The sequence below is a fragment of the Drosophila eugracilis genome, unplaced genomic scaffold (assembly GCF_018153835.1).
Source record: "Drosophila eugracilis isolate 14026-0451.02 unplaced genomic scaffold, ASM1815383v1 contig_401, whole genome shotgun sequence".
Classification (NCBI taxonomy): Eukaryota; Metazoa; Arthropoda; class Insecta; order Diptera; family Drosophilidae; genus Drosophila; species Drosophila eugracilis.
This window is the reverse complement of record NW_024573263.1, coordinates 439,590-465,708: the sequence shown is the minus strand read 5'-3', so window position 1 is coordinate 465,708 and position 26,119 is coordinate 439,590. Positions and strand designations below refer to the sequence as shown.

At 42.2% G+C, this 26,119-nt stretch overlaps 1 protein-coding gene across 1 annotated transcript; it reads right to left on the bottom strand.

The window, feature by feature from the left end:
* Nucleotides 1–1,428: 1,428 nt before the first annotated feature.
* LOC108111696 (dopamine receptor 1) lies at nucleotides 1,429–25,573 on the bottom strand. The gene is given in 7 exon segments (XM_017221245.2): nucleotides 1,429–3,313; nucleotides 5,055–5,300; nucleotides 11,730–11,749; nucleotides 11,751–11,860; nucleotides 15,130–15,309; nucleotides 15,625–15,730; nucleotides 24,736–25,573. Coding segments are annotated over 7 exon segments (1,701 nt in total). The 5' UTR covers nucleotides 25,045–25,573; the 3' UTR covers nucleotides 1,429–2,583.
* Nucleotides 25,574–26,119: the final 546 nt, after the last annotated feature.

The window sequence follows — 26,119 nt, the reverse complement described above, 5'->3', positions numbered from 1 at the left end:
GGCAAAAAACCGAGTTTCAAATGTCAAATGTTTCAATTAAAACTCGCGAAAACCGAAACCCTAAAAAACTGATGGCCTTTGAAATAGGATTTCCATGATTGGAGGACAAAAGGGAATCAGAGGCAGCAATAGTCACAATCACCAAATTGCTTCTAGCAAATCAAAGATGAACGAAAGGGGAGAAAGTCGAAAAGAGGGAAGAAAGCGATAGAAGCAACAAAGTGGCACAAACAGGAAGTTCTATAACGAGAAGGCATAACAAAAGCAAAAGCTTCCGGGCATTATCTTAATTATGCAAAGCCGTATCGAAAGAGTTATGGGTGGAAGTCTTAACCGATGACTAGCAAGCCCAAGTTCTTCAAAAACTTAAGCTTCTTAAAAGAAGTGACAAATTTTAAAGTTTTTTTGAAGGGAGCTGTAAAGTTGGTACTTCATATGACCGAATCCTTTTAGCATTGTTTGAAATATTGATCATTGATTTCAGTCAATATTGAATATAGGCAAATTGAGAACATAATGGGTTAAGGCTTTATGGCCGCGCCACGCACATTTATCATTCCATTTTTTTCGAGGGTTTACGCCACGACAAATTCCAAAGTCAAAGTCAATGGCTGTGCCCCAAATAAACCCGAAATGGAATGTGGGTGTGGAGGTGTGTGGGTTGAAAGAGGGTGGCTTAGGGGCAAGGCCATTTCGTGTGTGCCATAAAGCACTCAGAACCCGAATTTCAAGCCTTTGGTTCAAACGAAGAACCTGCGACACGTGCGAAATCGTTGATGGAGTTCAAGTTGAATTGATTGCGTGCCAGTTGTGGCAATGACGATTTCCAGCCAAGTGGGCGTTTGGGCGGTCCAAATGGGGCGTGGCTCTCGATAACAAATGCCTCGCTTCGCTTTTGTTCCGAGTATTGTAATTAAAATGACGAAAGCAGCGCCAAAGTTTTAATAAACTGCCAAAATAAATACGAAAAGGAGAGAACGCGCGAAAGGGAATCGAATAAACAAAGACCGAAAAAGTTGTAAGCGGATTGCCTTGGATTGGAGATTGGAGGGGAAAAACCGGAGGGGGCAGCATAAGTACTTTGTATTAATAACAGCAACTGGGACTTGGACTTGGACTGGGACTGAGACTGGGACTGGGGCAAGAGTTGTGGCATCCGCAAATAACTGGAATTGAAACTCAAGTGCTAAGGGGGAAAAAGTAGCTCTGAAACTGAGATACACCAAGAAAAATATTAAAAAAGAGTGGGAATTTCTTTCTTTAATATTTTTCTTTTAATAAAATCAAATTTAAAAGTAAATTATTTAAAATTTTGTATTATATGCCTACGAAACGAAAGTTCTCCTCAATTATTTTTCTTAGAAATCTTCAAAAAAAGAAAAGACCATTTGAAAACTGTCAGCAATATTTTACTTATTTTTCGCCTACGTCCTGTCAACATGGCCTTTTTTCTTCGATAATTGTTTGATTTATTATCTTGATGTCTGACATAATAAATATGATATTTTTCCCCCAGTGCTGGCATAATTTTTCATCGCGGCGTGAAGAGCAAACTGTTTACATTTGTTTTCCCCTTACTGGCTGAAATCCGGGGATCTGGGCCACAAGACAAGATGCTTGCCGCAGGAATGAGGATGAAAACGGTGCCAGGGGCAACATGTTCATTATTCCGCCGTCTGATAGCTGTATTTTCGCAGGTGCCGCTCATTAAATCACCCGGTAATCAGAATACCCAGAAATGCGGTACCCAAAAAGGCTTTTCGGGTTAACCTTTCGACTTGCTGCTGCTATTGTTTTTGTTGTGCCGGTGTCAATCACAGTTGGCTTAATTAACATTGTGGAACAGATTTCAACTCATAAATTCAAATCAGTCTACAAAGTTTGGTCGTAAAAACTTGCTATCATCGCGGCACTCCAACTAAACATAACATTTATAGTATCTAAATGGAGAGTGGGGTGTTGGGGACTTTAATAATAATAACAACAATAATCATTTTGCATGATTTACGAGTGCAGCTGGCAGCCCTGTTCGTTCAATGGCCATAAATTCTCATCAATAAATCAAATATATAGCTCTTCCAATATGAGGGCGCCGCGATGTATGCAGCGTTTTTTGTTGTTCTTGTTATGTTGTCCATCGTGTGAGTGGTTTGTTTGTGTGCGTGTATGTTTATGTTTATATGGGTGAGTGAGTGAGTGAGTGAGAAGTGTGGCAAGTGACATGTGTCACTCCATAATAATCGCATTTGCATGGAGCCAAACCGCCATGAATATCCAAACAGAAACTTAACTAGAAGCTCTTAGGTGCCGGGTTGAAGATCTTAGACCTAATCACGTTTCGGGTTGGGTTTCGATTTTGTTTTTTCTATTCTTTGTTCTATTTTTTGTCTTAAATATTTTTATAGGATTTACAGCTAGATACTAGTGCGGTTAAGTATACGCATAGTTGATTGCTTAGTCTCTGGGACGCGCTGATAATACTTACAGGTTTCCATATCCACTGGATCAGGGTAGAGGGCTGGGATTGCTTACGTTTGAAGCTTTGAGACATCGAGTTGGTTTTTAGGAACCCATTTCGTCGGCCTAGAGCAGCTCCGTCTCCATCTGCGCGGCCTCCACGGTCTCCACAATGGTTGCCGTTGCCGCTGTGACCGAATCTCATGGAACATACCTCGTGGTCAGCGCTCCATCGTCATCATCGTCCACGCGCAGACCTCCACAGCCGCAGGGTAGCCATGTGGCTCCTCCGGAGAGATGCAAGCATCCTTTTGGTCAAATCGCAGACACCTGTTCCAGTTCGGCACTCGAACGGCCCGAATTCATCACTACCACATTCTTGGCAGCATAGTCCGTGATGAAGCGATCGCTGTTCCGCGGATGAATATTGCCCACATCCTGGGCACAGCACCAGGGATTACGCATGGTCAGGATGCGTTTGAAGGCGTCACGGAATTCCTTATTGAAGATTGAGTAAATTATCGGATTGAAGGCCGAGTTTGAGTAGCCCAGCCAGGTGAGGATCTTGAAGGTCTGTCCACCGATGCAGGTCTTGCAGAAGGCGGCCGTGATGTTGACGCAGAAAAAGGGTACCCAGCAGATGAGGAACACGCCCATAATCACGCCCACCGTGACGGCCGCCTTATGGTCGGAGACGTGATATGGCGAACTGTGGGTGTGCAGGTTGCGCACCTTGAACTTCTTGGGCTGGTTCTTAGGGCGCCGGATGCTCTTGTACCGCTGCTTCTCGGCCACTTCACCCGGACGAGTTACCGCCTTGATGGACTTGACGTGCTTCTGAGCATAGCAGTATAATCTGGGGGAGGAGTAAAAAATAAGGTTTTAAAAATAAATTCTCTATTTAAATGAATACTTAAGATTTATAAGCCAAAAACTTAAATTGTGGTAGGACAATTAATACCCTGAGCTTAGCAAATTAAATTCAAAGTCCGTTTTGTACAATTGGAATTGAAAATGAAGTCACACCGATACAGTTTCATAATGTCAGCTTTGACATTACACTTTAATGCTTATTGTCATTTCTTGTGAAAGCATGACATTATCAATTATTTATCGCCTAATGAACGACTAGTCTTGATTGTTGCTCGTCGCAAATTCCTGCTTATTTTGCCACTGGTTACGGGTTTGTGTAGTAGTTACTGGTTACTGCCATGTAATTGATATGATAATTATTCACTTGGGCCGTTTGGCATGTCAATTAAATGGAGGCCGACAACAATGGCTCTGTACACATCAATAACCAAAGGAAACACACTGCGTATACGCAATGTCTGACTATCATATCCAATCTTCCACTTGAGTCGTTTTCTAAGCTGTTCTGTAACCCATCCCACCCACTGGCCACCCACCCATCATCCATAGCCAACAAATAAACAAGCATATGTGTCTGTCCCTGTGAGTGTTTACTCGTTGGCCACATAAAAAGGATAACAGGACCGAGGACCAGACCAGGCCAGGCACAAATTATGACGATAAAAGTATATTTATTCTGTAATTTAACCGAAATTTGATAGAAAATTCCAATGCCAACCAACTGGGGATCCATTTGATGAGAGGAATATGTTAGGGGATTAAGGATGCGGGTGGCCAAAGATGGGACTCCTGGCCAATGGCTACAAATCTCGTTAAGCTAAAATGGCAACGTGCCGCTGGCCGAAACGTTGATGAGCAGCTATCGCTATCCTGTTGCTCTGTATCCTATATACCGAATGGTGGTCATGGTGTGAGTTTGTCCTTGCCTAGTCCTTTCGCACACGCCCCAGTCTTTTGCCAGCTCCTGGGGATTACTTAGACGGACACTAATGCGTGCGCTTATTTGTTCAACCCAAAACCCCTTGCCCACAATCAGTTTGGCCATTTCTCTGTCGTGCCTGGCGGCCATCAGGGGCCCAAGTCGTCCTTGCGGCATTTTTCTGATATATTCAGCAATGCGATAGTAGCAAACTTCGTCAGTTTTTACAACATTTTATTATTTACTTTTTACTACTTCTGCCACGACTTCCTCTTTGTTTTGCTGGCTGGCTTTTATTTGCCCTTGCAGAGGGTACTCTAAATGCTGTAAGGTTCTTGTAAAATATGTGCTATTTACCTTGTTAAGAGATAACTTTTTAAATTGTGTTATATATAAAATTTAAGATTAGCTTATATTTTTAAAATCTTTTTAGGCATAAATAAACAAAATTAACAAAATGCATAAAACTCCTTTTCTAACTTATGCTTCCGAAAGGGTATATAATCTTGTCTAGAAATAAAAGAATATGCACTCATGCCTCTAGTGTTCTTTAAACTCATAAAAATATCTGAGTTCCCGTTTTGCTTTCATTTAGCGCGAGATTTTGGCAAAAACTTTGGTTGGCTTGTGAAAGTTTCGTTGCCTTGCGGTTTTGTGCGAGGCCCATGGGCTATTTTTGTATCTACATAATTGCAGCTGAAGGCATTTGGAAAAAATCTTACTTTATGCATTTCATGTTTTATGCACGGACAACTTTTGTGCCGCAATCTGGGCAGTAGAATTGGGGGCTGCTTTTGTGACTTACCGACAGTAGATGCCAATCATGACCACACAGGGGAAGTAGAAACTGATACAGCTGGATACGACGGCGTAGGTGGGCGTGAGGTCCAGGGCGCATGTTGGGTACTTTTTGCCATTGTCCTCGAAAATCAGCGGCTGGTCGGGCCGATGAATGCCCAGCGAGATGGGCACAAACGAGACGAAAGCGGCCAACAGCCAAATGGCGGCGATGGTGATGACAGCCACGCGTCGTGTCACCCAGCGGCCGTATCTGCAAAAGAGGAGCGGTGTTCGGGGTCAAAAGGGTTGCATCAATTTGTGGCAAAGGAAGCGGAAATACACGCGCCATGCCCGTTGTTCCATCTACTTCTCCTACTCCACCTCCTCCTTGTTCATTTGTTCCCTTCTGGCTGCTCCTGGCGTTTCCCTTTTTGTCCTTTTGCCCTTGTGGCAAAGCGGCAAAGGGTTAACACACACACACACAGCAGCAGCAGCAGCCACACTCTGGGAAAAGTTCTGCTTAAAGTTTGGGGTTTTAAAGCTCCTGTTTAATTAATCGGAAAGTTCTACTAAGCCCCATTACATAAATTAAAACTCCACAAGGTTGTTGGCAAAAAGTCAAGCCACTGACTGGCAGTTGGCCCTCAAACTCTATTGCGATTCTTAAAAGATACTTTGACGTATCAAATTCTCTTTCCTTAGATTGTTTACCAAACAAATATTTTGACTGTTAAATTAACGATGAAGCAATTTTTTCAAGTGTTGAGTAGCTGGAGCAACACGTGCAAAGTGCGGAATCAGAGGCGTGGACACCACGAGCATGGACCATGTCCTGATGTCCTGATTGTGGCTTTGCATGTTCCTGGCAATCCCTCAGCGCCCAGCAGCCATTAGACAACATCATTTTCGGGTGTGCGCGACAAGTGTTTGGGGCCGTCCCACTACCAAAAACTGGGATTCCCCCGGCTGAGGCTCTGATCAGGGATTCCGGATCAGGTGCGCCCGGGTCAGTCCGCATGTCATTAATTACTCGACTTGGCAGGGCGACAAATCGCCCAAACCCCAAAGACAAACCGCACACGCATTGCGGCCACTGGCATATGCAAATCATTCTCGTCGTCGTCCTTTTTCAAGCACTTCGATTTTGCTTTTACAGCAGGAAATGAGCAGTCTGCAGCAGAACGCAAAAACCAAAAACCCAAAACCCATACCCTAAAATCCACAAACCCTCTAGCGAATTTCCACAAGGCGGTGTGAGTGTGAGTTGGGTTTTTGGGTTGCCCTGGTCTGGTGGCATATGCCGCATCGTTTTGGCTTGTGCAGGAAATCAAACAGAATAATTCGATTTCAATTCAAAGACGCACTCATACACAGTCGCACACTCACGCTCAAGGACGATGATGGAGCGGAAACGGAAGTTTATGTAATTGTATTCACATACAAATTCAATTTCGTTTTCGGCACGAAAATTGATTTCCATGTGACGAAAGCCCGCAGCTCCAGTCCTCACACTGCCTCATCCACTCACCTGTGAACAGTGGTGAGAAGGGTAGGTAGGTACTATTTTTATTAACTTAAGGTACAAAATGCCAACTAGAAATAATATATAGTATATTGTTAAAATATATTAAAGAAAAAAAATGAATTTCTTCAAATCAAATATAGAATTTCATATCAAAAAATCTGACAAAACTTGACAAGTTGATATACAAATTGTAATATGTTTTTAGATTCCTTCGAGCCAAGAACTTATTGCACCAATGTTGTTCAGGTCTGCCTGTCAGCATTCCCCCTCACCCCCTAGTTCCTTGTTACCTGCACTAATTCAGTGTCTTAGAGTGGCTGAGGCAACGCTTTGATATATGCACATAAACCTGCAGCCATTAGGTGACACACGATTTGGTCCTGTGTGTGTGTGTGTGTGGCAAGTGGAGGAGCCAATCAGCCATCGATGGGCTAATTGAAATCGTGTGTGAGAGTGTTCCAGGGAGGATATTCTGTGTGTGTGTGTGTGTGAAGCCCTGTATGTGTGTGGGCGCCAGGAGCAGGCTGCTCCAACCGAAGGACATTTGCATTTAACGCTCGTATCGAAGCTGGCGGCTTGACTGGCTGCGTGGCATGCGGTGGCTTTTGTGTTTGTCCCACATGCACTCAAGAAATTACCGCAAGGCACGCACAACGATCCTGCCGCCCAGGACTCGCTTCCCCTGGTTTTTGTGCCGTCATTTGCATAGTTCGAGTTGCTCCTCCGTTTTTTCCTCATCCTTTTTTTTTTTTTTTTTGCAACTCCTGCCATGTCAGCTTGGCCGCTTTTGTTTTGGCATGGGAGCTTTGATGACTCTTTATGAGCGTTTTCCTAACTGTCATTGCTAGCACGTGCTCAGTGCACAGTGGGTCAAAAGGTTAAGGAAGCGGATAGATTATGAATATAGACAAACTAAGGAAGCAAAGTTTATGGGCTAAAATGCAAAAACTTGGGGTGTACATCATTTCAAAAAGCTTCTTTAAATTCCATTTCTTAAATCAGCTTAAGAGAAGTTAAAATGTTTCTTTCTTCTCAATAATATATACCCCTGCAATTTCATTGATTTATCAACCACCCCATCAATTTTCAATCTTTTGCAATAAAAGCTACCTAGGTCTCCCCAATGAATCCTCTTTTCTTATGTTTTTTTTTTTTGAGTACAACCCCATAGTTTGGTATAACATTTCCTCGACCACGACCAAGACAAGTGAAAAAATACAATTACAAAAAGTTCCCAGGTGCGTCATTGTTGCTGGAACAGGTTTTTGCGGTGTTCGTTTAAGTGTTGTGCCTTCGGTTGTTGGCCAAAACCCTTATGCCACCACCGCCACCTACACCCATCAGAACTCCTGCCACCTTCTGCCTCGCAAGCCCCCCTTTTCGCCTGCGGCAAACTTTCATTGTTCTTTCAGTTTTTATTGCAGTTTAAAATGAATTTCACATATGCGACTGACAGTTACGATGATGACAGGCGCCAAAGTCAACGGCAGTGCCAAACAAGAAGCAAAAAAAAAACCGGCAGAGACATCAACTTGTCACATAAAATACGAAAATTTTCTCATTTTCGTTATTTTTTTGAGCTTGGAATGGATAAAGAAAGGGGGAGAGGAGGAGGTGGTGCCGCTTCATCTTCACTTTGTCTGCTACTAATTAAATTTGCACGCGCTTTTTATCCAAATTGTTTTTGCCAATTTCCCCGGCTCGGAAAATCCAGGCGAGCGCAATTAAATTAAACGCCTGCAATTATTCTAAAACGCTAAGAAAACACGCTGAATCAGCGATTCCTTCTGTCTTCAGGTCCTAGATGAATGGGCGTTTTCTCTGTGTAGGTGGGTGGTGGCTCTCGACTCCTAATGAGGCGCCGGCGCTTGAACTTTGAGCTTCGTGTTGGGGAGTGAAGCTACAAAAAAAAAAAAAAGAAAATGCGCTGCTGCCTCCACTTTGACATGCAAATAAATCAGATTTACATAAAGCGGGAGTCTGAAGTTGGACCAAGGCATAGCAATATACTATATATATATATGCTAGACACATCCAAAGGATCCCAGTTACCATTTCTAAGACACAAAAGCTGCCAACTGTGCGCTGCGCTGAGTTTTCCATGCAATTTTCCCACAGCAGCCGGCGCTGCCAGTTCAGTTCAGCTCCTTGAGATTGAGATTCAGATTCAGCTGAGAGTGGTGTGAGCAACGTCTTGACATCTGAAGTGTAAAATGTCTCGGGTAACTGAACAGTCTAGGTGGGCGTCGGAATCTGCCGGCCCCGCTTCCCCGAGGTGCAAATGCAAACGAGTCCAGGTGGCTAAACTTAATTTTCAGGCGATGGCCACGAGGCACAAGGTCTGAGGGTCTATGCAAATGTCATTAACCCAAGGGCTCAAATTAATATCGGACAACATTAGGCGACCTTAATCAGCGTTTGAACAGCACAATTTACATAACAATTAGATTTATCATTGGGTTTGCCTATCTGGTAAAGGCCTTTGAAAGGTCTTTGAGTTTTAGCAGATAAATCAATTTTCAACTTTGGAAAAAAAAGAGAGAAAGTCGTTTGACTATTATTATTTTCTCAAAAGTGACTAACTTTTAGTTCAAGAAATCATTATTTCCAATTTCATCATTATGAAACATAAGCTAGAATCCGAGGGTAGATTTAGAACCACCTCAATACATCAAGATCAATCGAGCAATTTGTGTCGTTCACCCATCATCAAGCATCCGATGTCGAGCATGAAATGTTCTTCTCCTGTGGAAAATCTATCTCTTCGCTGTGCTTAATTTCACTTTCAATCCCATCTATCTATCTATCTGTACCTTTTCCTCCCTCTCCCGAATGACAAACGGAATTCAAAATCAGGGAAAAAATATTCCATGAAAACTGTCATTTGCTAGAGGAGACCCCCCACCCATCCATTCCCCTTTCGTTCCGAGAGCTCATTTAAATCCTTTTGCCGTGGCATACAAAATTTGCAATCTGAATTTTCAGCTCGCCTCGACATCAACTTGCCACATCAATGAAGCGTTATATGCTCGCCAACTCGTTACGTGAACCTTGCCACACAAAAGATGCACACAGATAGATGGAAAACTGGATGGAAAATTCAGGAGGATGCGATAGGTTGGGGGTAAACTGATGGCACACCCATACAAATGTCGTGTCGTTTTCCATAAGCGAATAAGCTTACCCCAGGTGGCAAACAGAAACAGAAACAGCAAAAGCAACAGCCACGGGGCGGTGTAGAAAAAATATTTTTCTACTTTTGGCTTTTGGCTGAAAATATCATCAAAGGATTTATTATGGCTCTTTCATGACATGGCGCTGTGGGTTAGGGCTGGCAACTGTCTCGATTTGCTTTAGTTGCCCCCTGTTGTCCATTTTTTACCTCCCTCATCAACCCCTTTCCCGGCTCCTACAAAAAACCCCTTTCCCCAAAGGTATTCTTCATGCAATCATTTCGTCGGGTCGCCAGCTCTAAGCCAACTCCCCGCTCTGCGTCTGTCAGCGACTTGACCAACGTCATTTTTAACAAAACTCTTATACACTAAGGAAAATTGTTAAAAGCAAATACATTTACTATGAGATAAGATATTTTTTGACTAATAAAATGTTAAGCTAAATAAGTAAGACTTTTGGGTTTAAATATCGCTTGAAAATTGTTAGAAAACCTATGATCCGTTGACTAATTCAATATTTTAACGACCCCAACTTTCTTCTCTGTGCACACACGTCAAGAAATAAAATAGAACAGCGTAGAGACAAAGGTTTATCCACTCAAAAAACCGAGATATGAAGGAATTCAGTTGTGGCTGCTGACACATAATAAATTTGTGCGTTTGTTCTTGGCCGCAAATGTAATATTCGTATGCCAAAAAAAAAAGGTTTGTTGGATTGCACTTGTGGGGTCGGAGAAGGCATTGTTGAAAATTTAATTAACACACAATTGTTGTGGTCCAGCCGGGAAAAGGGGGCGTTCGTGGGGTGGTACTTGATAGACTAGTTTCAAGTTTACTAAGAACTGAGTTTCGACTGACTGCTTTTGTGCAAAATGCTCGCCACTGGAAATCAATTTCAACTGCTGACTGTTGACTGCTGACTACAAAGCAGTCTAACATGGCTGACTGGCAGCGTTTTGGGCCACGACGACAGCAGGACAAGCTCATTGTCATTGTCGCAGTTGAAGGAGCACACAGATACACACTGATATCCATCCACACCAGAGGACACACTGTACTCTACAGTGTACAAGGACACACACAGCACCTGAGGCAGCAGAATTTGATTGTCTCTGGGGCATCCTGCCGGGAGAGCGCAGCTGGAGCAACGTGCCGGATATATATACAAGGTAGATTGAACTGCGATAATGGAACATTTGGGCAGCCTTCAGCCCGCTGACAGATGAAGTCATTTCTGGAGAGTGTGAAAAATGCGATATGTAGGCCAGCTGGTCAAAGGTTAAAACACTTTTTCAACAGTCAAACTGATTCTTAGGATATTTAAAAGGAATTTAAATTCAATTAAGTAGATACTACATTGAAACGAAAGCTTAAAGTCCGAAAAACGTAGATTAATAACCCAAAATTAGGATGTTTCTCTTCTTTTAGGGACAACTTATACTAATTTATAAAATAACATCGAGATTAGGATAAGGAGAAACCCCTCCAGTCTGGACCGAGCAACAGAAACTGCCACTTCACTACTTTCACCAGCTGGTAATGACACTTCTTTTGTTTCTTTTTGTTGTCCTGATCCACAGACCCACTGAGAATGACTTGGCTAAACTTTGTTGGCCCCGCACAAAAACCACACTGATCCAGAAGTGCTTAGCCAAGTTGAAGATGAAGTCGCCGGAGAAGTGCAAAAACCCTCGTAATGCGCCATAAATCTGTTACTAATGAAACAATTATGAGCGTCGATTAATGAGGAGCCCCATGGCCCTCATAAAGAACTCGATTGCTGGAAATGAGTAGCACATCAGTAGCACAAAAACGTGACAGGCATGACAACGCGGCGTATGAGTAACGTGCATATAAAGCACCTGCAATGGCCTGACATTAATGAATCGATTTTGGACAGGAGATCCCCGCCTCCTTCCACCCATCGAAACTCCGACAGCCCGGACAATTAGTTATGGATTGGATATTTTATGCATGTGACACAATCCTGACAATCACTCACCTGAGCGGATCCTTGATGTGGAATGTAGCGGTCCATCGAGATGGCGCACAGGTTCAGAATTGACGCCGTCGAGCACATGACATCAAAGGCCACCCAAGTATCACAAAATTGCGCTCCAAAGATCCAATATCCTGCGGGGGAAAGGAAAAGTGAAAAATATAGCTGCGAATACGAGTGTTTGATTGCTTGTTTAAAATGCTTAATAAGTACTTTCTGTCTGGACGTGGCGGAAATTGCTATGTTGCGGCCGGACGGGTAGAAAAAAAAAACTTGTTTCATTTGCACGGCGCCCCGGCCAACAATTGCAGCCCGGGAAAAGGCCGGAAAAGCAAGAGAAAATGCAGAAAGGCAACCAGTGTCACAGCCGCCAGATTCTTGTTTTATTTATTCATGACGTAAATTGAGTTTAAATGATTTCATAAATTCATTTCCGCTTCCTGTGCTTCTCTTTTCCGTACACCCACACACACACACACACAGACCCATTAATAAAAGCATACGAGGGTGTCCTTTGCGCTATTTAAATTTCATTTTGCCCAGCGAAAAGTGAAAACCAAATAATTTATTTCATTTTTTGGGCGCTTGGCAATTTCATAAGTGCGTTGCAATTACGCCGCAGTCGATTGATGTCCTGCGCGTAACCAGAAACGGATGTCCTTTGACTTCTGGCCAAGAATATTGGGCGGAAAAAACAAGAAAAAATACACATGAATTCAATAAAAGATTTGCAAGACACAAAAAGGTTATTTATTCGTGCTGCGGCTTTCCACCGATAATTTGGGGCGATAAGAATATGCATATCATGCTCGTTATAGCTTTCATGCCAGTTAATCAAGCGTGCCGCAGGATATGGCTCTTAAATGCCACAGGAAATGCCGACGCAACTGGTCAAAGCAAAAGCCAATCCGATTTTACCCGGCTCAGCCTTCAGACATCAGGATATCAAAAGACGAGGATATCAGGATATCAAAGAGAGTCCACCAGTTCAGCAGTAATGATTTTCTCTTGGCAACCCTTAATAAAGTGATTGCCAATGAAGGTAACTTTAAGAAGATGTAGTATACTTAAATAGAACTTACTTTAAATTAGATTTTAACTGGGACTTAGGCAACTATTTAGTTATAATATGGAAATTTCTTTCCCACAAAAATCAAAAAACCTTCACAACCTTTTCATATCAAATACTTTTAAGTGGGTTTTGTTGAACGAAATTTGAAATTTCAAAATACCATATGTGCACTCTACATTCCTGAGCCTTGGACTGATTTATACCTGAATTCCCCTTGTCGCTAAATCGTAGCTTGAGCTAAGGCTTTAGCATTTCCAAAATGTTCATTGCCCCGAAAAAAGCTATTTTTGGAGGTGAAATACAAGGAGCACTCGGAAGAGTGGGAGTTTGTCTTCCAGTCAGCAAATAATTCATGCTGCTTTCAATACACAACGTTCAACATACATATGAATTGCTCTTGGCCAAAAAGTATCCTTATTCTGTATATGCTTTTGCAATTCCTCGGGCTGGCAGCATCTGTCTGTTCTCTTTTGGGTCTGTTGTTGTTTGAATTTGTCCAATTGCGTACGATGTTTATTTGCTGATTTGCCTGTCTTCGAGCGTGCTAAATGTTGCCTTGGCGAAAATAATTTGCCTCTCTGTATGTTTGTGTGTGTGTTTGGGGGGGTGCCTGTGTATGCATAAGTGTGTGGGTGTCGCAGGACCCTGAGGCATCTGTTTGTCTTGAGCAGCTGAGCATTTTTATTTATTTTTTCACACTTCTGCTTACGCGGCAGCGACGTCGCCACTCGTCTCCTCACAGTGCCAAAGTCGTTTATTATTTTCACACACTCGCGGAGGCAGTTGGTGGCTGCAGAGGCGTCGTTCGGCTTTTTTTTAAGGGGGTCTTAGATGTTAGTGAATTTTTTCAAGATTTGACTTTTTGAGGAAAATAAGCCTTTAGCCTTTGAAAATCTAAATTTTTATAGAAACTACAATGATATCATGTTTCTGGATTTTTACCAAAGAAATTTCATATTTTTTCCATAATAAAATCTTTTCCAAGAAAGAAAAACATCTCCCTTTACCCACTGCACATTCCCTCTGGCATACGTCACCCAAACTCATCTCTCTCTTTTTTCCTAACTTCACATCACCACATCGCTTTGGATTCCGTTCACATTCTCAGACTCATATATATGACAAGCTCGCAGTTTTCTTCTTTTGTTTGCTGTTTATGATTTTCCACTTTTTTGCAGCGTGTGTGCGAGTCCTTACACATTGATGTCAGCTGCATGTTTCCTGAACCGGAACACGTTGTTAGCCCAGCTCCTCGATCCCCCCAATTACCCCATGTTCGAGGACAAAGTTTCTCGCCCGCCTCTCGCCTAATTTGCCTCTTATTTACTTAGCCAATGTTGGCCCGTCAAGTCCTCAACTCGAGTTTCCCATCTCCGCAGCCGCTGGAATTAATAAAATGCACCCATAAAGGAGGGGGCAAGGGAAACTGGGCCATCACCATTCCACTTTCAAGACTTGCAAAATTGCAGTACAACTTTGTCAGCCTCAACGGCAGAAAAAGTATTGAAATGGGAAAGTCTACACTCCAAGGATAGCTCAAGGAATGACTTGGTTGCCGTTCCTGGTCTCGGAATGGCTAATGGAAAATAATCAGAATGTGTGGTTGCACTCGGGATCTGCATGTTAGACGGCACCAGATGTACAGCTGGTATAAAATGAAATTCCTGTTTGGCTGACTATTACCATTTGTCCACCGATGGGGTGCCGAGGGTTAGCGGAGAAGTTTGAAGAAATTCTATGAATGGATTTAAGCTAATAAAATAAGTACTGCAGGTTATTTAAGCATAGAAACAAATTAAGAAATTGCTAAAAAATGCAATAAATTTAACTTGACTTTCAGTACAACTCCCTTTCCAAAATTTCTTTAATATTTCAGCGAAATTATGACAACGTAAGCCATGTGTTTATTTATTCAAAAATGCAAAGCCAGCCCTCGTTTTTAGTATATGGTACAGAGGAAATCTTGTGCAATCACAATGGACCCTCTTTGGTCGGAAAACTCAGAGAACTCGGGTAACTCGTGCGTCGACTTGTGCAGCTGACACTTTAAAAGGCATTGACAAAGCCACATAAAATCCGGCTTTAAGCGCTGCCAGGCATGTCAAATGGGCTCGAGTGGTACGCGGATGGTTGAGTGGAGCAACACCCTCATGGGATCCCCTATTTCACACTCATTTCTTTTTTTTTCTGTCGTGCTGAAACAGCCTGCAGCATTTTGCATAAATTTCATCGCTTGCTAAGGTGAATTTCAATTGCAATTTTCCATTACCCAGACAGGGCTGAGCTACTGAAATTGAGAGCATTAGGAGGAAGGAGGTGTATGATACTCACCCAGCAAATCGTTGACACCGGCGAAGGTCATCACCAGCGAGGCCACAAACAGATCCGCAATCGCTAATGAGGCCAGGAACAAATTGCCAATCCGGCGCAAACTGCGCTCCGTGTAGATGGCCAAACATACCAGGATGTTGCCGGCCACCGAAAGGAATATCAGCACCGATAGGAAGATGCCTGCGGCGAGTCCAAATCAAATATCACACCCATAATCGTAGTTCAGGTGAAGGCGGCCATCAAAATACCAACAATGATCGGTTAAAGCATACTTATATGGGCTTATATGGGCAGGATGGGGTTGTGCATGTGTGTGCGTGAGTGGGATTTGTGTGTTTGTCACATGCAACATGCAATTTTACAGATAATTGTTGTGTCCGTGAGAGCTGTGAAAGTGGTTTGATGGTGGGTTTGGTATGTCGGTGGGTGTTGCTATACAGAATGAGAATGGCTAGTGGGTGGCTCTTGCTGTACATTCAACGACATTTACTTTACCAACAACTACAATTGACACAAGTGACAGCGGCTCCGGTTCCTCACCAACTATTGTATCCATTTCAGAGGCATTTGTCCAGCTGCTCTCATTGTAGAACGATGTCAACTGCAAGGGAAATAGTTTCGAATGGGCTTGTTTTACTAGTTGGTTTAAGTTGGATATAAAATATAGTTTATAATAAATATTTAACTATTTTAATATTAATATTATATAATATTAAATTTCCAAAATATATACTTCTAGATATATGCTTGAATTGAGGCTTTGCCTTTGATCTTTCTCCCACGAAACTAATTAAATTTGTAAAATGTTTTTCGAATTTAATTAGCTGGCATCTGCTTTGTGTTTTTTATGAACTTTGCTCCATTCATTTTCTTGATGCTGTCATCGTGGCTGTTTGTGGCACGCATGTCTTGGCCATGCCAAAAAAGAAAAAACTATCAATCATTTGTGGCATCTGTGGCAGGACCGAAGGACGAAATCCCCTTGAAGAAGCCCACGAACCGGGCTGGCATTATTCATAATTAAAATTGACAAAATTTCAAGAAAATTTGCCATGGCTTGTAATGAAATTAATTTGTTTTACTAAGCGCCTTGCCAAACCCACCCATCCACCACACATTTTCTCCCTATAAGTATACGAGTATGTGTGTATGTGACTATCTATCCATCTGTTTGTGGCAACTTTGAGTTGGAATTTGTCTTGCGGTTTCTTTTGCTTTTGGGCAACCAGACATGTTGGCATTCCGGCGGTTGCCTTTGCTTTAGTGGCTCCAACTATTTACTCGATTGAAACGAACCAAACCGCCCACTCACACGCACCCCGAAGAACAATTGAGTTATGTAAATGAATTTATTAATTAATATGGAAGGGTACACATGGCCAGTGCAATTACTCTGGCCGATGAAACCGTATTCGGAGAATACGAAGTGCCTGCAGCTTGGTCGCGTATTCACTTGAATATCCCTTTGTGCCACGGGAATGTAAATGCCAAGCCGGCAGCAACAAATAGCCATGATGAAAGCCATAATAAAAATGCTCAAAAGCAGACCCGAAACCGCTGACAAATGCAATTAATTAATTCAAACATAAAACTGCCGACGCCATATAAATATTTCCGCAGACTTTTCCAGCTTCTACCCAAACTTTCTGTTTAATTAAATTTATTTTTCCTGCCCGTGTGGTGTGTATTGCGCATAAGCAGCTTAACATTTTTTAAAGTTATTAATTGTTTGAAATGGAAACTTTGGTTAAATCGGCTTGAATGAGGTCGAAGTATGCCACAAATGTAGCATACTTATGGGCCGGACAACGGGGCGTATACGCAATTTCAAATTTACTCATTTCACAAAAGCTAATTTATTTATGTTTAGATTAAGGCAGCCAAGGGCACTCGGAACATTAGTCAAATTGCGTAAATATTTAACTCTATGAAGGCAAACTAGCGCTCTGGGCGGCAATATAAATGGACTAAAGGACCGATTATTTATTCATAAAATCCATTGATTCGCCAAGCCGAGCAGAACGTTTAAGTACACAAAGGGTTAGGGTTAGCAAAATGGGATTTCAAACTGAAATGAACCATAAATGAACAGTAAACAAAATTAATTGATGCTTCACATTACGAGCGAAATGCTCTGGACAGTAAAAGACACTTAAGATTATAAAAATAACACGAAATGCCTTCTCATGTCAAGTGAATTTTCATTAAAATCACCATCTGCTGTGTTGCTGTTGCTGCTGCACAGATTCAGTAATGCGGCTGAACATTATACTGATGTTAATGTTTATGTTCATGTCGCTGCTTCTTCAGCGGCACCAACATCATTAAAAAGCAGTTAACAGTCCGGAAGTGAAAGCGTGACTCGGTGATATCCTCCATTGGAGGACCAGAGCCTGGGTAAATGAAATGCCCATTTCCACTCAAAAGGAGAGGAAGGTCACAGCCTTCAGTCATTAAAAATTGGTGAGTATCTTTATAGGAATTTTATTAGCTATCGAAATCGATAGTAACCAGATGCTAGTTTTGACTACAGATATTCCTAAATGAATTCTATAAACATAAAAATATAATCTTTATTATATCTTTATTATATGGAAATTTAAGTTCAAAACAGCAGCTTTAATGAAAAAGCGACAATTTAACAATTAAAGAAAAGTGTTTAATTCCCATTTTCCCCATTCTAAAAGCTATAAGCTACACTTTAGATGCTTTCATGGAAGAGCGCGCAAAGAGAAAGCATAAACAAAGCATCTGCCAAGTGTGTGCTAAAAGAAATTTAAACATGTTGGGGAAAAGGGAAAAACCAGGCTAACAGAAGGAACAACTGTGACAGCAGTTACTGCATTTAATTGGCAATAAAAGTGGACAACAAATGTTCGTGGTCCGTGCGCCCTCGAACGGCCTCCAAACGGAAAGCAGAAGCTTCCAGAAAAGAAAAAGGACACGGACTCCGGTGGAGGATTGTGAGAAATACCAGGCTAGCTAGAGTCGCACTTGGGTGCTTTGGCTTTTGTTTGCAAAGTTAAATGGCACAATGCGTTGATTAAACGTCAACACACACCTACACAGGTAGCACACACACACACACCTGGAGGCCATACAATAATAAGGCACAAAACCTGTTGGCAGGACAACAAGAAATGGTGGCATTGTGTTGCCCACCTGTCCGACTCTGTCTGTCCATTGTCTGGCCGTCTGGGTAGGCGGAAGTAGTGTGATTTACAAGTGGAAAAGGACGAGCAGACAGGCTGAATAATAAGCGAATGGGCCACCAAAAGACTCGCCGAGTTACACACTTTACAGTGTCATTTGAGCACTTCCGCCAACGGCAACAGAAGCACGGCAGCACGGCAACACGATAACAAACAACAGAACAGTGCCACATGATTCCAGGACACAGCATAGTTGTTAATTAAGCGCTCTGTACAATTACTAGACCGAAAACTCTTCAACAATGCTGAAGGACCTGGGGAAAACATAACTGCCATGCCACAGCTTCCTTTTCAGTTCAAAGAGCATTTCTGTATATATAATGCGATTTCCTTGTCGAACGTTTAAGAAATCTGCAATCTATACACTAGAAAAATGAATTTAGAAGAAAATTTAGTATTTGCCATTTGAATAAACTTCAATTTTATGTTCCTCAGACATTAATTTTTTTTCAGTACATAGTCTTTAATAGCTTTTTCAAATCAATATACAAACAATGAAAATGTTTTTCAGGGAAAACACTTGTTAGGACTTAAAAAGGCTTCCCTAATTTCTTGTTTTTTCTTCAGTGCAATAAACCATTTTCCTTACACAATACCTTTTCCCAATTTACTCGTTTTTGGTTCAGTGCAATAATAAATTTTCAATTTCCCTGCACTTTGAACTTTGCCCACACGATTCGCAAGCCCCGAAGATTTCGTGGCGCATTGAACTCGTTTCGGGTGGATGGGCAAAACCAACTGAACTCGCTCTGCTCCATGCTGTTTAGCATACATTTAAATTCTTACAATAAACAAGAAATGCTGTGGGCGTCTCTGGCTCGAGTCGCAGGCTGACGAAAAGGCTGGGGATCTCACGTACTAGCGATAATACTAGAGCCTAGACAGCTGATTTATGAGCCGGAGCAAATATTTATTGTTTGCTTTTGAAAACTTTCTGAAAGAACTTAAAGTTTTACTTAAGCCAAGCTGTTGCCTCGTTATGCAATGTGAAAATGGGTTAAGTTGGTGGCAGGAGCATGTCTGCCAACTAAGGTGATGTTGGCCAGGGAACACTCAAGAAGCACAGATGCTAGCTGCAGTGACAATTGCAAAAGTCGGCTATCTCCTCATCTGTTGGCCATTGTCTGGCCTGTCAATGCCCGTTGACAATTGCAGGAGAACTTTTGGATTCCAAGGAGTAGGAGAAGCAGGACGTGTTCCTGCAGACAGCTGTCAACAGTACTGCTCCTACTCCTGATATATATGTGTCTCTGTTTGTATTCATTGTTGAAATTTCGGCTTAATTAAACGAAGCCGAAAGTCAAGAATGAGGGAAAATTCTGGTAGACACATGTGTCTGGCTGTCAAAACTGTCGTAATTGAGGGCCCAGCATCTATGCATGAGGCATTAAATGCAAATGAGCGCCTGATGGCGCGGAAAAGTGTGTGACATTAAGTAGGGATTTTCCTGCTCCAGATGAGCGCCTCCCAAGATGAGCAGCGTCCTCAATTATGAATGAACTAATTAGATTCGCCTCCCTCCTCTGCCTGGTGATGATGGATAACAAGATTATTCTCCCTCGAGCGGGGTTTTCACACTTGTACGCCGGCAAGTGGCAAGTATTTTTCGGACGTGGCAGAGACACACTACCCTTAACCACAAGCCAGACACTGGACATGCTCCTGTCGAAATCGTCGACGGATTAATAATTAAAATGACCCAAGGATGGACATAAAGGTTGGGACACCACCAGTTTTGCCTCTGGCTGTGGCAAGTTGTTATTAAAAATTCATTTTATTTAGGTCATGTGCCACACAGATGCTTGGGAAATACTTTTAGTTGATTGCTTTTTTAGGATCGTTAACCCATTAATTAACACAAGATATTAACCTGACCAGAGACTTTAGAATTTGATGAGTTTATAAGGTATTTTAGGTTTCAAGTTTCCTTGATCCTTAGCTTGTCTACTTGATGTTTTCATAGATAATCTTAAGTGTTATTTGAGAAACTTAAGGCCCTATTTAATGGACAAACCCTTACGTCTATAAACCAAGTATACTCAATAGCAATGATAATTACCAGAGCCCGATTGTTTGGCTCCGATTGGCCATTGTGTGTGCCTTAGAACTGGGAAGGTAAATCAAATGTTGCAACATTGTTTGCCTTATTGCTGCTCTATTGCCTGCCAATTTTCGGAGGACCCGGCGATTGTGTGTTTTGGCAGCTATTCAGCAGATTGCCATGTTGATTTGCCTCGGGCAGATTGTCAACGTCAGGATAATTAGCTGCAACAGGAGATGACTCCGCTGTCGGTGGTTGTTGATGTTGTCCTTGCTGGTGTTGATGGAAGGATGGTGTATGGAGTTCCTCTTAAGCTGATTGTAAATGTAGTCCCCCATCTGCCGTCACTCTCAACCCCATCCAACTTAATCTTCATGGTACTCATCTCCTTTCTCCACCATCTCCTGCATTTTAGTTGGAACATCGATTTTCAACTTTTTCCACAGGCATATCTTTTCCTTTTGGGATTTTCCACTGGAGCGAAGTGAAAAAACTTGGCAAGTGAACGATGTCAGTCAGTGGCGCTCAGTTGTGTGCTTAACACAAACATCCCGTTAACTCGCACAAGTGTCGTTGGCACACAGACACCATTGCAGATTCACATACGTCACATGAGTGTAAATACAGATACATCAATGCAACTGCACTTGTTTCAATTGAAAGGAGAAAAAATGGCGACTAGAATGGCAGAGAGAGAGCCATATCTCATGGATTTTTCTTAGCCGTGTCAAGTTCCCGCACACTTGCACAGTGGTTTCAATAGCAAAAAGACTCATCATATCCTTAGGTATCGAACCATATTCAGTTACAGCTGCAGAAGGTATTTTCTAAAGCTTTTACACAAGAAAAATTTGTTATATTTTAAGTTAAAGAACATTGCTAGTTATCCTCATTATTATTTGCAGTGTCTGAAGAGCTCCTCCTAGCTAGTAAACTCAGAATTCTCAACAATAAAAATGTAGTCGATTATCTTGATTGTATTTTGGCAATAGCTGGCAAACTTGCACACCCGGGGCAGATGATTGACATGACCCTAGGAATATTATATGGTCGTGGCCCCATTAAATTGACTTGTCACGAGTAATCGTTCTGCACTTTTGTGTCATTGCCGAGACCCACTGATACCAGTGGCTTAACTCAAGGAGCAGATTCCCATAAAAAATAGCTAAAAAAGGGCAGCAAACCCAAACACACATACACATATGAACATAGTATAGCAGCATATAAAAACCGGGTTTATGGTCAATCAGCAGCGAGCCTTTTTGGGTTTACTGAATACACGGGAACCCTTTGACTGCTCATCGTGTATCCTTAGCCCCATTCACCTGGCCCTAAATGAAAAGAGGTAAACGAAATGCAGACAACATAAAAATCACGAATAACCTGCTATTTTCATTTGCTCTTCCTCTTTTGCCCCTTCAGGCAAGCTAACCAAAAAAAAGGAGAAAAACAAGTGTACAGTGTAAGGTACTATGAAAAAGAGTGGAAGGTGCAATTAAATGGCAACACCTAGACAAACACATTGTGGCTCTTGTGGCCAAGATTAATGTGGAATGGTCGTGATGGCGGGATCTGGGATCGGGATGCACCTGCCTTCAGCGAGTTGCTGGCATGTGTGTCTCCCACATGCGGTTTTTATATATGTATATAGTATATGTACCCCATGTATCCGTGACCCGATTTTGGGGGCACAGCCAGCACCCAGCATCAAGCTCATTTATATTGCGGCTAGCCCCCTGATTATGGCAGGCAGCTGTCACACACATTTAATTAGCCGAAATTGGTGACATTTATCCGCGTCCACTTCTCTGACTCCCTGCTTTATGTGGCCATGATCTAATTGAAAATTACCGAGAGAAGGCGCACCATTTAGGAGCTTTGTTTAAGTCTAAAAAGGAATTCTTTGTAAATTCTTTAGGAAGTTAAATTAGAAGAACAACGTTTAAATTAAATCTTAGACAGGAAAACAGTCAGCTCAAAGCTAAAAATGTAAATTAAATACTTGGTAACAAAGTTTCCCAAATTTGTTTCTCTAAACTTAATAACCTTTATTTTTGCTTCGAATTTAATCATTAGTCCTATTTAATTTGCGGCAATTTAAAGCCAGTGGTCGTTTTAGTTAAATATTATTTATTTAGTAAACACTTTGTTTGCTTTTGATCAAATACTGCTAAACAAAAACCCTCCTCGAAATGTGGCAAGTAGGCTTCGGGGCAGTGAGGAATAGCATACAATTTCACTCCAATAAATTGTTTAGTCGCCAAAGCAAACAATTACAGTTTGGTCTGATGGGCTGGATTTCAATTGGCCGGTCTATCGATAGCTATCGGGCCACGCCCCTCGCCGCGCCCGCTGCCCAATGATTTCGACAAATTGCTGGCGGAAATTTGCGCAAATTCCAAAGGCTCTGGTTCAATACGAATATAGGTATATAAATCCATAGATATATAAATGTGCGATGGGATAACAATGGAGGCGATTTGGTGAATGGAAAGCGCAATCCACATGGCAGCAGCAATAACAAATAAGTCTATTAATATTTTATTATTATTGCTATGCAAAGTCTGTGAACAATGGCAAGCCAAAGTTTTTCCTAGCGACTAGAAAATGCAAAATTCCATCCAAGAACGTAAAAACACAATGGATTAAAAGGGGAAGGCTGGATGGAGAGGCGGAGGAAATGTTCACGAAAAGAACGAACATAAACCCATTTTTTATGCATGCAGGCAAGATTTGTCGAGTGCAGATTAATAATTCAATTAGATTGCACAACGCGGCGTATGCGTGATGCATTATGCAAATATCAAAAAAGGAAAGAAATGAAACGAGTGGGCAAAACGACGCTCCAAAAGACAATTTTCTGCTGACAGATGACAGGGACAAATGTCAGTGTCAACCTGCGGTTATAGCTAACATCAATTGAGACCGGGTCTCAAGTTGTCTGGTCGCTGCAAGCCAAGTACATTCGATAAAAATTCATCAACTATGTACATGGAAGCGTTTCATTTGGAAATTGGATAAAATTGACCCAATTTCGTTGGCGTTCAGTATAAATCAGTGTAAATACGCCCTCAACTGTTTATAAATTAGTTGGAAATCTATTTACGTGGAAAATGTGCGGGACATAAACATGATGACAACGTGATCCTGCGATAAATGTCCTCGCATCATCCTGCTCCTCTCCCCGGGCCAACTTTACGTGATACTCATTATTTACATTCGATTGAAAGTTAAACGTGCGAACAGATGAGCACAACTTTGCCGTTCCCCACAACAAGTATTTAGATCTATATCAACCTCGCCTCTGTGTGTGTGCGTTGCCTCATATCCTATACTGCTGCCACACCAAGCACGTAAATTGCTCGTTCTCCCACAAAAAAAACGCCCGAAAAAAGCAAAAATATAAAAAAAACACACACGAGTGAAAAAAGGGATAAACTTTGGTTTTCGTATATACATCCTTGACGGAGTTCCTTTGAAAACAGGATTATGCATCGATGGAGGTATATGCTCCTCGTACGTTGGCAAAAGTTTCTCCATGTGCTGGCTGCTAATGAGGCTCACATTCATTTTCATTTACCAGCTGGTTGGCTAGAAGTGAAATAAATTAAAAGGAATGCCAACGCAGGGAACTTTTCCTAACTGCCAACCTTTTGTTATAATTTAAAACTTTGTATTAAACATTATGAAAGCTTGTGTAGGATGTGTGATAATCGTGTGATAATCACCCAACTCACAGGGGGGTGAACTTTTCACCGAACCCCTCTATTGTCTTGACAATTCATTAAGCAATGTGCCACAGGATTGCGTATACGCCCCATAAACCAGCGAACCAACCAGTAAACTGTACGACAATGTTCGGGAAATATGCCAGCACGTAATAAAACTGAAATGTTCATAAAGGCCAAGCCCCTCCAACGCCCGATCAGGAGACAAAGACATTGTAAATTATAGTGCCGATGGATACCTGAAACTACACCTAAAACAAAATCTAAATAAAGGCTTAGGTTTTCCTTATTTTGGAATTCATTTTTTTTCAATTTTTGAAATCTTTAAATATTCTAACACGAATAAAGATTTAAAATTGAATGCGAAAAGTCCTTTTATTTCTATGAATTTAGCTCTTTTAAATTCCTTTTTAAAGACTGCTGAATACTGAAATATTAATTTAAAATATTCTGCATTGCACTTATATTTTTTCCTCTGTTAAGCGCATTTTACGACTAGCACATTGGACATAAAGCCAAAGCCAAAGCTGAAGCTAAAGCCGGAGCCAAAGCCAAAGCCCAATGAATGCCTCGTTGGCAGCCACATAAATACAATCGACCAACTCCGGCTCTCGTTTCCACTCACCGTTGTGCCATCGTAGCCATTTGTCAGCAGTTGAATGTCGATTTCAATGTCCAGGTCCACCTTGGCGGTCGTCAACTGCAGCGGCAGGTGATCGGCGTCCAGCAGCGTGGAATTTGTGGAGAATCCACTGCTACTATTGCTGCCACTGGTCCCGCTGATGGTGGTGGAGGCGCTACTCCGACTAGTAGTGCTGATGGTATTGGGACTGGTGCTGCTGATGGAACCGATGGTAGTGGTGGCCACTGTGGCGGCGGCCACTGAAACCACTCCTGCTGCTAGTGCAGCAATTGCCCGCATTGCATTTGTCATCGGAAAAAGGATAATTAGAACCTGGTCGAAAGGGCGTGGTGTGGTGCGACGATTTTGTTGGGCTGGATGGGTGTTTTGTGTTTGCTCTTCTTCAGCGAAATATTCTCAGTTACGGGTATGGCAATAAATTGCCCAACAACGGCAATGCAGCATTCTGCTAATACACTTCGATACGGAATGCGGCAAATTCAAGGATGCTCAGGAGGATTGAGAAAATCGCTGGATTTTAGATTCTGGCTGGATGAAACGTGTGGCAAACATCGCGGAAAACGCGACCCAAAGTCATGTCCAGCCATCAATCAGGCGAAATTACAGCATTAAAGTCACTTCTTAAATGATTGAATTTATATATGCTTGTTGTACACACATACAGACACACACTTTATACACACACGCACACACACTGTCTCACGCACGCCCGTCAAGAATTCTCGATCGGCACACGGTATTAAGTTCGATTTTTGCTAGGTATAGGGATTATATCTGGTTTATCTTCCCAGCTGCCACCGCTTGCCGAACCGTGCGAACTGAAGGCTGAACGTCGACTGTCCCGATACGCACGACTAACGGTATCAGTACCACGGCGGAGTACCACGTCGAACGACCAATGCCGTAGAGTATGCAACAACTTTCGAATTCCGCCGGAGCCGATATGTCCATTCAACAGGATGCGCAGTTCTACAGGCGGAATATGTGCGCCGCGCAGTTTTCAGAGAGAGAGAGAGAGAGACGATTGCCAAGAAGAGGGAAAGCACCTGTTGTGCCACCGACGCGTTTTCCCAGCGATTTACTAGCGATTCTGGTGCGACTATGCCCGCCACCTCCATTTGTTCTCATTAGCAGACAGAGAACGGCAATGCGATGTCATACGGACAGAGTGACTGCCTCAACTGCATGAAAATGGAATGCAATTGCTGGCTTTGACAAATCGCCGCTGGCAGATCTGCAAGCCGATGCAATCTTTCAATTGACATACTCTTCCAAAAGTGGGGTAACCCTAGTTTTGAAAAGTCATTTGTATAAAAAATTTCTTAAAATCTGTAAATTAAAAAGTCGTACCACAAAATTAGCTAAG